This window comes from Barbus barbus (genome assembly GCF_936440315.1).
Source record: "Barbus barbus genome assembly, chromosome: 13".
NCBI lineage: Eukaryota > Metazoa > Chordata > Actinopteri > Cypriniformes > Cyprinidae > Barbus > Barbus barbus.
Window position 1 is genome coordinate 5,184,791 of NC_136741.1, and position 15,892 is coordinate 5,200,682.

At 37.4% G+C, this 15,892-nt stretch overlaps 1 protein-coding gene across 3 annotated transcripts in view; it reads left to right on the plus strand.

Moving 5' to 3' along the window:
- The window catches only part of LOC306878930 (myosin-10-like), a 67,663-nt gene that overhangs the window by 43,827 nt on the left and 7,944 nt on the right, over positions 1-15,892 (plus strand). For all 3 annotated transcript variants that reach the window (XM_079431545.1, XM_079431547.1, XM_079431546.1), the window contains 17 exons: positions 1,871-2,064; positions 2,202-2,323; positions 2,441-2,510; positions 3,387-3,547; positions 3,683-3,791; positions 3,974-4,105; positions 4,406-4,612; positions 4,855-4,992; positions 5,115-5,238; positions 5,329-5,500; positions 6,266-6,478; positions 6,986-7,130; positions 7,341-7,547; positions 8,193-8,297; positions 8,447-8,599; positions 10,033-10,281; positions 10,885-11,097. In XM_079431545.1, the coding sequence (XP_079287671.1) occupies positions 1,871-2,064; positions 2,202-2,323; positions 2,441-2,510; positions 3,387-3,547; positions 3,683-3,791; positions 3,974-4,105; positions 4,406-4,612; positions 4,855-4,992; positions 5,115-5,238; positions 5,329-5,500; positions 6,266-6,478; positions 6,986-7,130; positions 7,341-7,547; positions 8,193-8,297; positions 8,447-8,599; positions 10,033-10,281; positions 10,885-11,097 (2,714 nt within the window). The remainder of the gene's footprint in view (positions 1-1,870; positions 2,065-2,201; positions 2,324-2,440; positions 2,511-3,386; positions 3,548-3,682; positions 3,792-3,973; positions 4,106-4,405; positions 4,613-4,854; positions 4,993-5,114; positions 5,239-5,328; positions 5,501-6,265; positions 6,479-6,985; positions 7,131-7,340; positions 7,548-8,192; positions 8,298-8,446; positions 8,600-10,032; positions 10,282-10,884; positions 11,098-15,892) is intronic.

Genomic DNA, 15,892 nt, shown 5'->3' on the forward strand with positions numbered 1-15,892 from the left:
GTTTTGGGTGAAAATTTGCTTAATTGTCCTAAAATGGACTTAATGCAAAATATTATTTCCTTGTTAAATTTAGATTCCACAGTGAAATATGACCTGACCTGGTTTTCACGAGATTCCCTCAAACACAGCTTAGTTTTCAGCAGTCAGAGCAGTGTGTGTGGTACGGTGCTTATGCCCTTGCTTCTGGCGGTCAGACAACTTGTTTGTTTTAAGTGTCAGACGGCGATTTGATAGGCCGTGTGAGGGAGATGGAGGGGTGGAGGAATTCTGTAGTGTCTCCAACAAGGAGCATGGAACAATACACGTCTTGTTTCACTGGAATCCAAAGGACTCGCTCAGCCCTGTGCCAGTCAACGCTGACAGCTCAGTAATTTCTCCTTGGAGGTTACGGAAGTCATGTCAGGAGCCCCGTTATGAACAGAACGTTACTTGGAAGCGGTTCTTAAGAATGACGTTTACAGGAATGCTGCAAGACCTAGAATTATAAATGTAGCTGCACAATGAATCAAAATGAATATGTAGTTTTTGATGACTTGTTTTGAGTGATTGAAGTTTGACTTGTTTTGCTGTATGACACTGTTATCAGACTCAAATTGGTTAATATACTTTTTTTTTCTGATTGGGGTCTAATTTATTCCTTAGCAAATTCATTCACATTGATTTATTCAGTTGCTGAAAGGAGACATCTTTGGTAACATTACTCAGAGAGAAAACTTGATTTACATGTCTGGGTCATATTTCACTCAAAAGAAAAAAAAACAAACAACCGCAACATTTTCCCTCAATTTGAATTGCTGTAATGTATCCAAATGCTTTATTTTGAATTTGTTTGTTAGAATCTCATTTCTGTAGAGTAAAAAAAAAAAATTGTTTTATTGAAATCAACATACTGCAACAAATACGTACACAATGTATCAATACTTTACAATGCACTTTTTTGTATTCTGTAACAAGAATTGGAGTGGAAAATGTACTTGGTGGAAACATCTTAAAATGAAGATTTAATTTAAGCAAAATATATTTTTTACTTTCTGTTTTTATAAATAGAATGTACTTTTTTTTTTATAAACTTAAAGCAATGATCACTGCACTGCTAAATACACACTGCCATTAAAATTCGCCACACCAAAATAAATCAGATTTAATTAGTTTTAAATATGGGCTGCATGCAAAGATTTATGCAGTGTAATAAGTGTAGTCTGATTCACAAGCAGGTGACTTTTACAGTTCAAGAGGAGTTAGGCATTACTGATTTAAATCTGTCTGATGAAACCATGAGAGCAGTTGCTGAATTAACATCTGACTTAATGAACTGCAAGGTATTGGGGTGAAATATGTCCTGGACATGATCTTGACAGGTTTTGAGGTTCACCTTTCCATTTACTTTCTTTTGCAGCTTGTGCTTGTTTATAGATGTAGTCTTATCCTTGGCACTCTTCATCTGTCTCATGTCTCCATTTGCCTAGCACTGGACCTGCACCTGCTGGCGTAGTAGGGGCCATTGGCTCTTGAATTGGCTGTCTAAACTTGTGGCATTGAGTCAAAATACACTGTACTACTTTCTCAGTTATTTTCAGTTTTTTTTTTTTTTTTTTGGGTGGGGGGGGGGATATGACGAATAAAGGCCTGAAGGAATCAAAGAACAGGTTTTTTTTTTTTTTTTTTTTTTTTTTTTATTAAATGGTTTTTGTAAGAATGCAAAAATACACAGCGTATTTTGACCTTCTGCTTGGTGTTGTTGAAGCTTTAGTTGTAGATTTCCATCTTCACATGATTTAGCTGTGCTGTCACTTTTTTTTCCATCTGTAAATAATTTGAAGATCAAGCTAACCCGTTGGTATCTTTCTTTTTTTCTCACTCTTCATGGTAGTGGACCGTATTGTTGGTTTGGACCAGGTGGCAGGTATGAATGAGACTGCATTCGGGGCTACATATAAGACCAAGAAGGGCATGTTCCGCACTGTGGGTCAGCTCTATAAAGAGTCCCTCACAAAACTCATGGCCACACTCAGAAACACCAACCCCAACTTCGTCCGCTGTATCATCCCCAATCATGAGAAAAGAGTAAGTGACATTTTGTCCCTTCAGTTGTAAGTAAATATGTCCTTCAGTTTAATAAAACTGAATGAAATGAAATAAAAATGATTTGACTAGAGTTTCTTTAATGTGCTCATGCACCTTTATTATTGTCATTCTTCTAGGCTGGTAAACTGGAGCCTCATCTGGTTCTAGATCAGCTGAGGTGTAATGGAGTTCTAGAAGGGATCCGGATCTGCAGGCAGGGATTCCCTAACCGTATTGTCTTCCAGGAGTTCAGACAGAGGTGTGTTTCAGAAATCTCATTAAAGAGTAGAGAAGCACCATATGTTTTAAGATGCTGTAGCATTAATATTATTGTATTTTATCAGTGATAAAACTCTCATATCGGTTTTCCTCTCAGATACGAGATCCTCACCCCTAATGCAATCCCCAAAGGTTTTATGGACGGCAAGCAGGCTTGTGAGAGAATGGTGAGATGTCTTAAGATGACCAACAAATGAGGTTGATCAATCATAATATTTAAAATACCAGTGCATTATAAAATATTCCATAAAAACAAACACTACTGTTCAAAAGTTTGCTTTTATTAATGAAGAATGCAGTCATTTGGTCAAAAGTGTAAAAAAATTTTTGTAACAATTTCTTTATTTCAAATAAAGTTAACAGTTCTTTTAAACTCCATTCAACAAAAATCCTGAAAAAAATGTATCACCATTTCCACAAATATCTTAAGCAACAACTGTTTTCAGCATTGCTTACAATTATACAAAAAAAATTCTTACACAACCAAATTACCCATTAGACTCATGTGACGCTGAAAAGAAAACCTGGAATAAATGACATTTTAAGGTATATAAAAATAGAAAAGAATTGTAAAAATGTCGTAATGTTTCACAATATTACTGCTTTTACGGTATTTTTTCTATCAAATAAAAGCATTCTTGGGGGGCATAAAGTCTTACTGACCCAAACATACCAATGGTAATGTAATTGTTTTAAACATTTTTATCATTTCAGATAGATTTGCACTAAATTTAAGTTGTTTTCTTTTGATAATTAAAATGAGTATATCCAAATGTCACTTTCAAAAATAAGCTTCATTTCTGAATCAGACCTTATAGCTCAATAATGCATCTTTCCAAAGAGCTTTATCATAATGAAATTTGTTTATATAATTTAATTATCAATTTTTAATTGATATAAAGAAATGTCAAATTAAACGTGCACTTTAATGAAGTAATTATTTTGTTCATTCTGTCTTTTCATAGATGTTTTTACTGATGTCCATTTATTGATAAACCAGCATCTGCTAAATACTAAGTATCATCTAACAATCTGATCTGTAGATTCGAGCCTTGGAGCTTGATGCAAACCTCTTCCGGATTGGGCAGAGTAAGATCTTCTTCCGCACTGGAGTTTTGGCACACCTGGAGGAGGAGAGAGACCTGAAAATAACAGATATCATCATCTACTTTCAGTCAGTCTGTCGAGGATATCTGGCTCGCAAGTGAGTCCAAATGCAGATGGCTGATCTAAATCTGGTCTAAAAGGGCAGCTCTTACTGTTTATAGTGTAGAAATAAAATGTATTCTTATGAGACCTTGACAGTGAACTGCTGCTGTTTTGCGGTTGTGTTTCTCAGAGCCTTTGCTAAGAAACAGCAGCAGCTAAGCGCTTTGAAAGTCCTGCAGAGAAACTGTGCCGCCTACCTGAAACTACGCCACTGGCAGTGGTGGAGACTCTTCACCAAGGTTGGTCTTGTTTTTTGAAAGAGACAGTTTTCATAACCGTTTTAATGATTTGAACAGGTTTTGTATACTTGTCTAAAATAAATCTATGTGTTTGCAAGAGAAATTGAAACTTTTAAAAACACATTTGCAGTATTGTTGCAGATAGTCTTTATTTAGGACGTGCATTGCATGTGTGTCTGCAGGTGAAACCCCTCCTCCAGGTGACCCGTCAAGAGGAAGAAATGCAGGCCAAGGATGAGGAGCTTATTAAAGTGAAGGAGAGGCAGGTGAAAGTAGAGAACGAACTGGTGGAAATGGAGCGGAAACACCAGCAGGTTAGCACACACTCACCTGCTCCCTCTGTCTCCTGAAAATACACAGTGTTACTTCAGTGTTATGTTTTTGACCTAATAACCGATGGAATGAGCCACATTTAAAGACACTGTTACATATCTGATATATGTTTATGGCCTGAATAATGTTGCTTTCCAAAATCACTGTAATGTGGTCTCTTGTGGCTTTATCCAATGTAGTGGATCTTCTGCAGTGTTACAAAATCATAGTGACCCTGTCAACCAAAATGAGTGCTAAAAATGTTGTAGAAACCGAGAATAGATCTGGTTTGTTTCTTTCAGATCTTGGAGGAGAAGAACATCTTGGCCGAGCAACTGCAGGCTGAGACAGAATTGTTTGCTGAAGCTGAAGAGATGAGGGCTCGCCTGGTGGCTAAAAAACAAGAGCTGGAGGAGATTCTCCATGACCTGGAGTCCCGTGTGGAGGAGGAAGAGGAGAGGAACCAATCTTTGCAGAATGAGAAGAAGAAAATGAAGTCACACATACAGGTGAGAACATCACTGGGGAAATAAAATTGTTTCCTTAAAAAAATTACCTCTTCGTGAAAAATCCTTGATCTGCTGTAAACTTAAAATACGCCTCTCAGCTCTGAGATGGTAAATCTTCATCTAAAAATTCTGGGTTGGAATAATGAATTCAGCAAGGCTCACAAAGTCCTACACTGTTGCTGTACAGAAACCACAAGAGTGCGTGTGTGTGTGCGTTTGTGTGTGTGTGTGTGTGACTTCAGGACCTAGAGGAGCAACTAGATGAAGAAGAGGCTGCCCGACAGAAGCTTCAGCTGGAGAAGGTGACTGCTGAAGCCAAGATAAAAAAGATGGAGGAAGATATTCTGCTGTTGGAGGACCAGAACTCCAAATTCCTAAAGGTCAGTGCAGATGTCAAACCACCTAATCAAAATGCAACCCTCAGGGGCCTTTGTTGTAAGAATGCTCTTAGAAGAACTTTGCAGGAGCAAACTGAACTCTTCCTTTCCTCTCTATCCCCCAGGAGAAAAAACTCCTGGAGGACCGTGTCAGTGAGATGACCTCCCAGTTGGCTGAGGAAGAAGAGAAGGCCAAGAACCTTGGCAAAGTCAAAAACAAGCAAGAAATGATGATGGTTGACCTGGAAGGTGAGGACTGGATTGAATGTGGGTTATTTTATTTAAGTGAATGTAAAGCAGTGAGTCTTACATGTTTATGTGTGCGTGTTTGACCCTCAGAGCGTCTGAAGAAAGAGGAGAAAACTAGGCAGGAGCTTGAGAAAGCCAAAAGAAAGCTGGATGGTGAGACCACAGACCTACAGGACCAGATAGCTGAGCTGCAGGCCCAGATTGAGGAACTCAAGATCCAGCTTGCCAAGAAAGAAGAGGAACTACAGGCTGTACTGGCCAGGTGAAGATCTGTTCATTGAGGAGCACGGAATAACAAAATAGTTTGGCTGTCGTCTAGCTGACCATGTCAAAACAATAACTTTATGGTAGGCCGAGTTATGTTGACATCATATAAATTGGAATATTAATCATGGAGTAAGTTTTTATACTTGACCTTTGTGTTTGTTAACCTTGTGCAGTCCTGAAATAATTTAGTAAATTGGTATCACATTGCTGTTGCAACATCTCATCATTAACACACACAAAAACATGCTTGCCCATGTTATGTAAATAACAGGGGCATCCAGTCTGTATTTTATTTTAAATCTGTCATGTTTACCAAGGCAAAAATACAGTGAAAATGTTTTGAAATATAATTACAATTTAAAAGTGATTATTTGAAATAGAAATCGTTTACACATTATTTTAAGGTGTCTTTGTTACAGTGTAATTATATATTTAAGTACGGAGTAATATTGTTTAACTACATGTACCAACTATATGGGTTAGGATTAGGGTTTGGCTTTCGGTTACTTGCATGTAATTATGCATAGTTAATTGTTATTATAATAGTAAGTACATGTAACGTGTAACAAGGACACCTTGAAATTAAGTGTTACCTTAGAAATCTTTTGACATATTATAAAACTAAAAGTATTCATGTTCATTTCAGGACTATTTAATCAGGATTAGAAATATTTTTTTAAACACAGTATAGAATATAACTCCTTTAATTTAGCATGCATAGTTTTGTTAATAATCTTTGCTTATGTTTGTTGTTCCACAGAGGTGATGAGGAGGTCGCTCAGAAGAACAACGCTCTGAAGCAAGTGCGGGAGCTGCAGGCCCAGCTAGCTGAGCTCCAGGAGGATCTGGAGTCTGAGAAAGCAGCCAGAAACAAAGCTGAGAAACTCAAGAGAGATCTAAGTGAGGAACTGGAGGCTCTGAAGACTGAGCTGGAAGACACCCTGGACACCACTGCCGCCCAGCAGGAGTTGAGGTACAAGAGTCTGCATCAGGAACTAAATTTATCATGACCACTAAATGGAACTAATTTTTAAAGGCATAATTCACCCAAAAATGAAAATTCTGTCATTTACTTACCCTTCACTTGTTTCAAACCTTTTAAAGAATGTTGTTAACCAAACAGTTGACGGTAGCCTTTGACTTCCATAGTATTTTGTTTTTCCATACTATGGAAATCAATGGCTACAGTCAACTTGGTTACAAACATTCTTCAAAATATATTATTTTGTGCTCAGCAGAAGAAAGAAACTTATACAGGTTTGGAAAGTGTGGAGTAAATGAGGACAGAATTTGTGCTTTTATGTGGGAAAAAAAGAAGAAATATCAAAACTATGCTAAAACCTTGGTGCCAACATTTTTCTACGGTTGACTATTGAAAATTTGTCTTTTGGTAATGTAAGAGGAGATCCTTTTAAGCCAGATTAAGCTAATTGAAATTTGACCCTTTCTCCTTATAATAATGTGTCTTTCGCTCACAAAGGACCAAACGAGAGCAGGAGGTGGCAGAGCTGAAGAAGGCCATCGATGACGAGATGAAAAACCATGAGTCTCAGATCCAGGAGATGAGACAGAGGCACGGCACAGCTCTGGAGGAGATCTCTGAGCAGCTGGAGCAGGCCAAGAGAGTAAGCCACAGAGATGAACAGTAAATGATTCATTACTGTAGTGAGGGATTTCAGTTCTAATGTCTCGACTGGAACGCTGCCAGTCTGCTGTCAGAATGATGTGTTTGGAATTCATTTCCTCGTTCAGTGATTGAATATGGTATGGTCTCCTGTTGATACAGTTCAGGCAAAATCTGGCTCTCTCTCACACTGTCTGTCTGTCAACATTAGGTGAAGTCAAATCTGGAGAAAAACAAACAGACTCTGGAGAGTGATAATAAGGAGATGACCAATGAGGTGAAGAGCTTGCAGCAAGCCAAGTCTGAATCTGAGCACAAGAGAAAGAAACTTGAGGCTCAGCTGCAGGAGTTCATGGCCCGCTTCAGCGAGGGAGAGAAGGTTAAAGGAGAGCTTTCAGACCGTTCCCACAAACTACAGGTCAGTGCTGTCAGACTGTGTCACACAAACTACAAGTGAGTTCTGTTACGCTTCATATCAGAATCATTTCTGATACACACAGTTCCATGAAATACTGTTACACTCCCTCCTCCCTCACACACTACAGATGACTGTTGTTTCATTGGTTTTTGTAGACTGAAAGTGTGGCTGCACAATTAATCAAGATAAAACAAATCACGATTATGGCTTGATCAAATTGCAATCATTAATTATTGTAATTAATTGTAATTATTATTAAATAAAATTACAAATTGCAATAAATAAATATTAGCGTGTACTATTAAATTATTATATATAATAAACATTTTTTTTATATGATTTTAATAGTCGTATTTGTATATAATCGCAGCATTGTGTACCCCTACAAACAATCACAGCAAACCTGAAGCTTTTTTTAAAGCCCAATTTTAATCATTTGTTTTTAAAACATTTATTTGCTATACAGAATTTCATATGAGACCTGCAATCATTAAATTTGCAATTATTAAAATTAATTGTAATTATTCAGTTCGGACCAGGCTGTCAAACTAAGTGTGAAAGCAACCTTAAATGGATCAGAATCGAGGGTACTTGAGAAATATCGCTCCACTGCAAATTTATTTATTTATTTGTCATTTGTTCCAGACGGAACTGGACAATGTTTCTGCTCTATTGGAAGATGCGGAGAAGAAGGGAATTAAGCTGGCCAAAGACGCCTCCAGCCTAGAGAGTCAGCTTCAGGACACTCAGGTAATGCGTCTCTGCAAACTGGAAGCCCTGCAAGAGTGGATAAAGCAGTGACATAGAATAATAAAACAATAGATAATTAATAAAAACAATAGATAGACTTTTTACAGAAATGGTGTGTGTGATATGATTGATTAATATTGTGGATATAGGAGCTGCTTCAAGAGGAGACACGTCAGAAGCTGAACCTGAGCAGCCGTATCCGTCAACTGGAGGAGGAGAAGAGCAGCCTTCTGGAGCAGCAGGAGGAGGAAGAGGAGGCGCGAAGGAACATGGAGAAACAACTGGCAACACTACAATCCCAGGTATGTGCAATCACTCCATGTTTTTTATTAGGGAAGACAGCAAGTCAGTTTATATCAACATCTTGCACATCAGTTGACATTCAATAATGATGTGTTTTACTCTACCAGTGACATGTTGGCTAGAGCCTCACAAAAGCCTGTCATATTTGAGGACCAAAAGTAGGTTATGTAAAAGTGTAATTTTCCAGGGTTTCTGCGGGGTCTTAAAGTCTTAAATTGTACTTCATTATGATTTCAAGAGGTCTTAAATTTGGGGACGGAAAGACCAGAATTGCGATATGGCTGAATGTGACGATTTAACTTCAAAAGGCTATGAAACATGAGCGCTGCTTGTTCAAAGTCCGGTGCTGCTCTGCTTTGTGTTCAGCGTTACTGGAGAAAGTTATATTTCCACCAAACGCACCACCTGCTGGCAGAGAATTAATGTGCAATTTCAATAAAACTGTTGTTTTGATCAGAGTTCAGACAAATGCAAAAATCCACCCATGTTTTTACCCTGCAGACACGAGTATATCGCGAAAAGCAAGCAAAACACACCTACAGAGTGCACACATACATTACGTGATGAAGTCTAGTAAGTTAACATAGGTTAAACTAGTGCACGTCAAGATATGGGGTAGGGTTGGGCCGATAGACATCACGATGTCTTGTGTAATCTGTAATCAGAAGCACATTTAAAACGTGAGATTTGTTTCATAAACACAATCCTTTCTGGATTACAATCCGCCATCAAAATTATTTTTTGACATTTTAATTATTCTAGCTGAAAAGGCTATAAATGATCCGCCACCTGAAGGGATCCTCACATGTGATCGCCTACTAGCCAGGAAAACTTCATTATGTTTACAGACGTGACATAATGACACAGCAGCATGCTCGAATTTCCTGCAAAAATCTACCTGTACCACTCAAATTAGAAAACATTATTATAAGCCAACAGTGGTGAATCAGGCTAAAGTAAGGCGATAGTTTTGAACACTGGCTGGTTATGTACTTGCTCAAATATTGATTTTGGATCATTTTTAACCAAAAAAAGTTACGGACTGCAGCTTTAATTTATATAACAATTTATTCATAATAATTGTTTAAATTAATATAATAATTAATACTTTTGACTCATCCATTTTCTTAAAAATGGTTTAAAGGCTGAAATGTAAAGTTTATCATTTGTAAAATATTTTTTGTTTTTCTGAAAACTTGTATTTGAACTGTAAATTATGCTTTTTACAGTAATTTTACGGTTTAATATGGTATTCTAGATATTGCCCTACCCTGCTCATATGGTATTAAATTTATTTGTGCAGGTCTTAAATTTGAGCTTAAAAATCCTGCAGAAGTTTTCAGACTTCTGTTCAGAAAGGAAATCAGATGTACTATTTACTAAAACATTTGAAAGTAAAAGCACTCCTCTGTAATCCTCCTTTCTTGGATAGCTGGTGGAGACCAAGAAAAAGCTGGAGGATGATGTGGGAGCTCTTGAAGGCCTGGAAGAGGTCAAGAGGAAACTGCAGAAGGACATGGAGGGGACCAGTCAGAAACTGGAGGAAAAGGCCATCGCTTACGACAAGCTGGAGAAAACCAAGAACAGGCTGCAACAGGAGCTTGATGACCTTATGGTGGACCTGGACCACCAGAGACAGATCGTCTCAAACCTGGAGAAGAAACAGAAGAAGTTTGACCAGGTATGAATTGTTTTGGTTAAACAACATTTCACCCAAAAATGAAATTTCTCATTTACTCTCCCTCATGTCATTCCAAATTTTTCACACCTGTTCAAAAAATAAATGAAGATATTTTTAATTAAACCTGAAGGTTCTGTCTTTCTATTGAAAGTCCATTCCAACAAATCTTGACTTCAATTTGAAGTTTTAAAGTTTAATTTAATCCAAGACTTCTGAAAAAGACACAATTGCTTTATATGATGAACAGATTTAATTTATACTCTATATAGAGCTTATCAAATATGGGAAAGTGAAGCTCAAGCATGCTTGCTTGATGTGTGAGAACTTTTGTCTTTATGAACTTTTTGAAGCGTCAAAGTTTGTGGAATGTACTTTCAATGGATGGACAGAACTCTTACACGTTTCATTTAAAATATCATAATTTGTATTTGAAAGATGAACAGAAGTCTTATAGATTTGCAACAATATGAGGGTTAACAACTGATTTCACTTATTTAAAAAATATATATATTATTTTAAGTGAAATTTTTATTATCATTGAATTCTAATGAAAAACATTTGTTAATTATGAAAAATCTAACAAAATCATTTATTGTTTGTTAGCTGCTGGCCGAGGAGAAGACCATCTCTGCACGTTACGCTGAGGAGAGGGACCGTGCGGAGGCCGAGGCGAGAGAGAAGGAAACCAAAGCTCTGTCTATGGCCCGAGCCCTAGATGAAGCTCTGGAGGCTAAAGAGGAATTTGAGAGACTCAACAAGCAGCTCAGAGCTGAGATGGAGGATCTGATGAGTTCCAAGGATGACGTAGGCAAGAATGTAAGTCAGTATGTCACTGGATGTTTGTGCTGTTATTTTACATATGTGGTTATGTTTGAATTCATCATGATGTTTAAAGAACCTTTGGTGTTTTGTAAACAGCAGATTTTGTTGGCTGTTTTTGTTTTGAGACCTCAATGTGCTGACACCCTACAGCATGTGATAACTGAGTGTGATGCAACAAGTTTCAGGTGTCAAGTAATTTGCAGAATACTTAGAAAAGTGACAAAATCAGCCATGATTAATGTAAAGCATTTAGAGCAAGATTTTAGACTAATGAATTTTCACTCTCAGGATCTACTCAGAGTGCCGTGGCAAAAAACAAAGTAAAATTAAAATTTGGACAGAAAAATGGATTTCCAGGTCAAGTCAATATTATTTGTATAAAGCTGGATGGCTTCATATCAGCTTTACAGTATTTAGACGGGGAAATAGTTTGTCAAAATAGTGTCATTCTCCTCTGGCCAGACAAAATCAGCAGTTTAAATCTAGGCTAAAGCAGAGTCAGATTGTGCAAAGGACTCATCTGGTTCCTTAGGGATGGGTGATATATCGCATCTGGTTGCATGCGCATCTCGTCAGTAAAGCCGGTTCCTTGATTAGCACTAAATCTCCATCACCTGTTTTCAAATGGAGCGGCATTTAATACACGGAGCCGTAGTTCACCGACAAGCTACGCAATTTGCGTTCATTGTCGAAGGCGATATATCTGCAATAATGAAAGCGATATTGCGTAGCTTGTCAGTGAACTACGGCTCCGTGTATTAAATGCCGCTCCATTTGAAAACAGGTGATGGAGATTTAGCGCTAATCAAGGAACCGGCTTTACTCACGAGATGCGCATGCATATCGCATGCGATATATCGCCCATCCCTATGGTTCCTGTGGTCTTGTCCCGATGGCCGTCTTGGAGACAGGGTCTTCACTGGGGATCAGTCTCTGGGGCTCATCTAGGTGTCCTGGCTGTAGAGGTCATCTCTAGGTGCTGATCCACCATCTGATCTGGATACGGACTGGATCCGAGTGGCTGCAGTGACCATTTGATCTGGATAAAGTCTGGATCCAGGTGGCTACGGTGACCTCGGAATAAGAAAGAAACAGACTGATATTAGCGTAGATGCCATTCTTCTAACGATGTAACAAGTACATCGGGTGTTTTGGGAAGTGTTCCCGGTTCCGGTTGACCTAATTAATGCAGCCTAACAATCCTTTAACGGATTTGAATTATAGAAATGCGATAGTGTATTATGTGTAAGCCAGGTTAACCCTCTGGGCCCTGAGCGTGTTTTGGGGGCCTGGAGAACTTTCGACATGCCCTGACATTTGTGCTTTTTTCAGTTGCTTATAAAAATATAAATGGCTAAAGTCTAATAACACTGTAAACAGCACAAACTGGGCTACAATAATATGTTAGCAGCATTTATGTACATGATTGTGTTTTTGAGAAAACAACGTTTATGCGTGGTTAGTGAAAAACTAACATTTTGAAGTCACTGAAATGAGACCATAAAACACATACAGAACAATTGTTTACAAGACTTTTGAGAACCAGATCTTGTAGGCTAGAATATTTACTTCACAATTATGTGAAAATCATCTTGTTTATTTGCTCACAGAAAAAAATACATTGATTTAAATTTTTAAAGACATGTTTTGTGTTCGAAATCCAATATGCGAGGGAGTGGTAATGGGCTTGAATATTAAGTGATTCTCACCTGAGAGACAAAGGGCCCTCCCCTAAAGGTGCTAATGGCCCATCAGTGTGACTGTGACTGAGGCAGGTAAGAGAGTGTGAGGAGACTGAAAAAATGGGTTTTTTAAATGATTTGTATTTTATTTACAACACAGTATAATCAAAACATACATAATGAAGGTCAAAGACACATTATTGTGCACTGATCTAACCACAGAGATGTGAACAGACTTTGACTCGTTCCTGCAACAGATTCTGTTCAACAAGTGAAACAGATAAATCATACCTGATATTTACGTGTTATTTAAGTGTTTCTGCTACTTTCCATGGATTCAAGAAGAAACTGTTCTTCTGATGTTGGTGCAGCGCTCTCAGAGGAAAACAGTTGGAAGAGACTGAAAGTCAGCAGGATTCATCATCTGTGGTGCAGGTGTCTGATTCAATTAAATACAAACAACCAAAAAAAGAGAAAACATTTGTGAGCATGTTTATATCAGGAGCATCTATATATATATATATATATATATATATATATATATATATATATATATATATATATATATATATATATATATATATATATATATATATATATATATATATATATATATATATAGGTTTTGTAGTCATAGACTCATTCATGCTTTGTATTATCGTAAAAAAAAACATTTTATATCTGAGAAACTAATTATTATTGTTTAGCACGTTATTTAAATCTATTTTTGAACAGAGTAGGCTATTAATCATAAACATGTTCTAAACATACTTAGACTCGTAGCATTCATCATGTTACAATGTACTCTCATATTACTTTTATTGTTTTATACTCGCGCCGTAAGAAATTTAAATACAATGAATTGCCCATCATATTCACAATGTTTTACTGGATTTCAAACATTTTAGTCAGGAATTATAGTCATCCTGAACATCATGTATGATTTTATAGTATAAAAGATATGATTCTGCAGTCATAGACTCTGTACTATAAAAGGATATACTTCGTACTATAAAACATATATTTTATATCTGAGAACTAATTGTTATCGTTTAGCACGTTATTAAAATATATTTGTGAACAGATTATTAATAATAAACATGGTCTAAACATTCTTAGATGCGTAGCATTTATCGTGTTGTAGTTTGGGAACAACCCAACTAGTAATGTGTACAAGTTTGTCACAATAACACGTTAACTAATGCAGAAAATAAAATAAACATTACTTACTCATCAGATCGATTTTGAGGGAAATCCAGCCTTTACTCAGCGCGTCTTCTTCCAGAAAGTAACAGTATAGCAGCGATGAACTCCACACTGACGCTTTGTTTATGCTCCGCGCGCGCGGGTCACGTGGTTATTTGCATGTGAACGCGAGGGGGCGGGATCTCATTAAAAATAATGAGTTAGATGGGACAGACTGAACATCGTGTTGGTTTCATACGGATTACTTCATCACAGAATATTTGTTTTCGATATGACTTACTTCATTTGAAAGAAGACACTTCAAGCTTTCTATAGAGATAACTCTCATGTTTCTGTGTTGAGTATTCGCTGAGTTACACTTCATTTTAGTGACGCATTTCTGAAAACAGATCGCGGAGACGGAGAAGACCGAGAGCGCACGCTGTTTCTTTTCTTTATTCTTCAAAAGCACAAAGTTTAGCTGTTATTATGAGTGAATACAAATAAAAGAAGACCCCTTACAGATTCGAATGGTGTATTGCTCTTATCTGAACGATCAAAAATGGCAGAGTAATTCAAGCTCATTTCTGCCTTATCAGGAAAATCTGCCCCAAAACGCGTATTCGCGTTTGTCGGGCTCAGAGGGTTAAAGACATGGGTCTTTAATCTAGATTTAAATTGACAGTGTGTCTGCTTCACGAACAGTGTTAGGTAGATTGTTCCAGAGTTTGGGCGCTAAATAGGAAAAGGATCTCCCGCCCGCAGTTGATTTTGATATTCTAGGTATTATCAAATGGCCAGAGTTTTGAGATCGCAGCGGACGTGAAGGACTATAATGCGATAAGAGCTCACTCAAATACTGAGGTGCCAAACCATTCAGGGCCTTATAGGTAATTAGCACAATCTTAAAATGTATACAGTGTTTAATAGGGAGCCAGTGCAGTGTTGACAGAACTGGGCTAATGTGGTCATACTTCCTGGTTCTAGTAAGAAACACCAGCTGGTTCAAAATGCAGCAGCTAGAGTTGTTTATTAAACGTGCAGAGCAAGAATTTACAGAGCAGCCGTCAAGTATTAGACAGTGATCGATGTTATTACATGCAAAAGTTTTTGGTCCAATAATTAACACCTCTGTTTTTTCAGAATTTAGCAGTAAGAAATTGCTAGTCATCCAGTTTTTGATACCAACTATACATTCCGTTTGTTTTGCAAATTGGTAAGTTTCATCAGGTCGCGAAGAAATATAGAACTGAGTATCATCAGCATAAAAGTGAAAGCTAACACCATGTTTCCTAATGATATCTCCCAAGGGTAACATGTAAAGCATGAAAAGTAAGGGGCCAAGTACTGAGCCTTGAGGTACTCCATACTGCACTTGTGATTGGTATGATACCTCTTCATTTACTGCCACAAATTGATGGCGGTCAGATAAGTACGATTTGAACCATGCCAGTGCACTTCCTCTAATGCCAACATAATTTTCTAGTCTATTTAAAAGAATGTTGTGGTTGATCGTGTCAAACGCGACGCAGAGATCCAGTAGCACTAATAGAGAGATACAACCACGATCAGATGATAAAAGCAGGTCGTTTGTAACTCTAATGAGAGCAGTCTCAGTACTATGATATGGTCTAAAACCTGACTGGAAATCCTCACATATATAATTTTTCTCTAAGAAGGAACATAGTTGTGATGATACTACCTTTTCTAATATCTTTGACAGAAAAGGGAGATTCGAGATCGGTCTGTAATTAATTAATTCTTTGGGGTCAAGTTGTGGTTTTTTAATGAGAGGCTTAATAACAGCCAGTTTGAAGGTTTTTGGGACATATCCTAATGACAATGATGAGTTAATAATATTCAGAAGAGGATCAATTACTTCTGGAAGCACCTCTTTTAGGAGCTTAGATGGAACAGGGTCT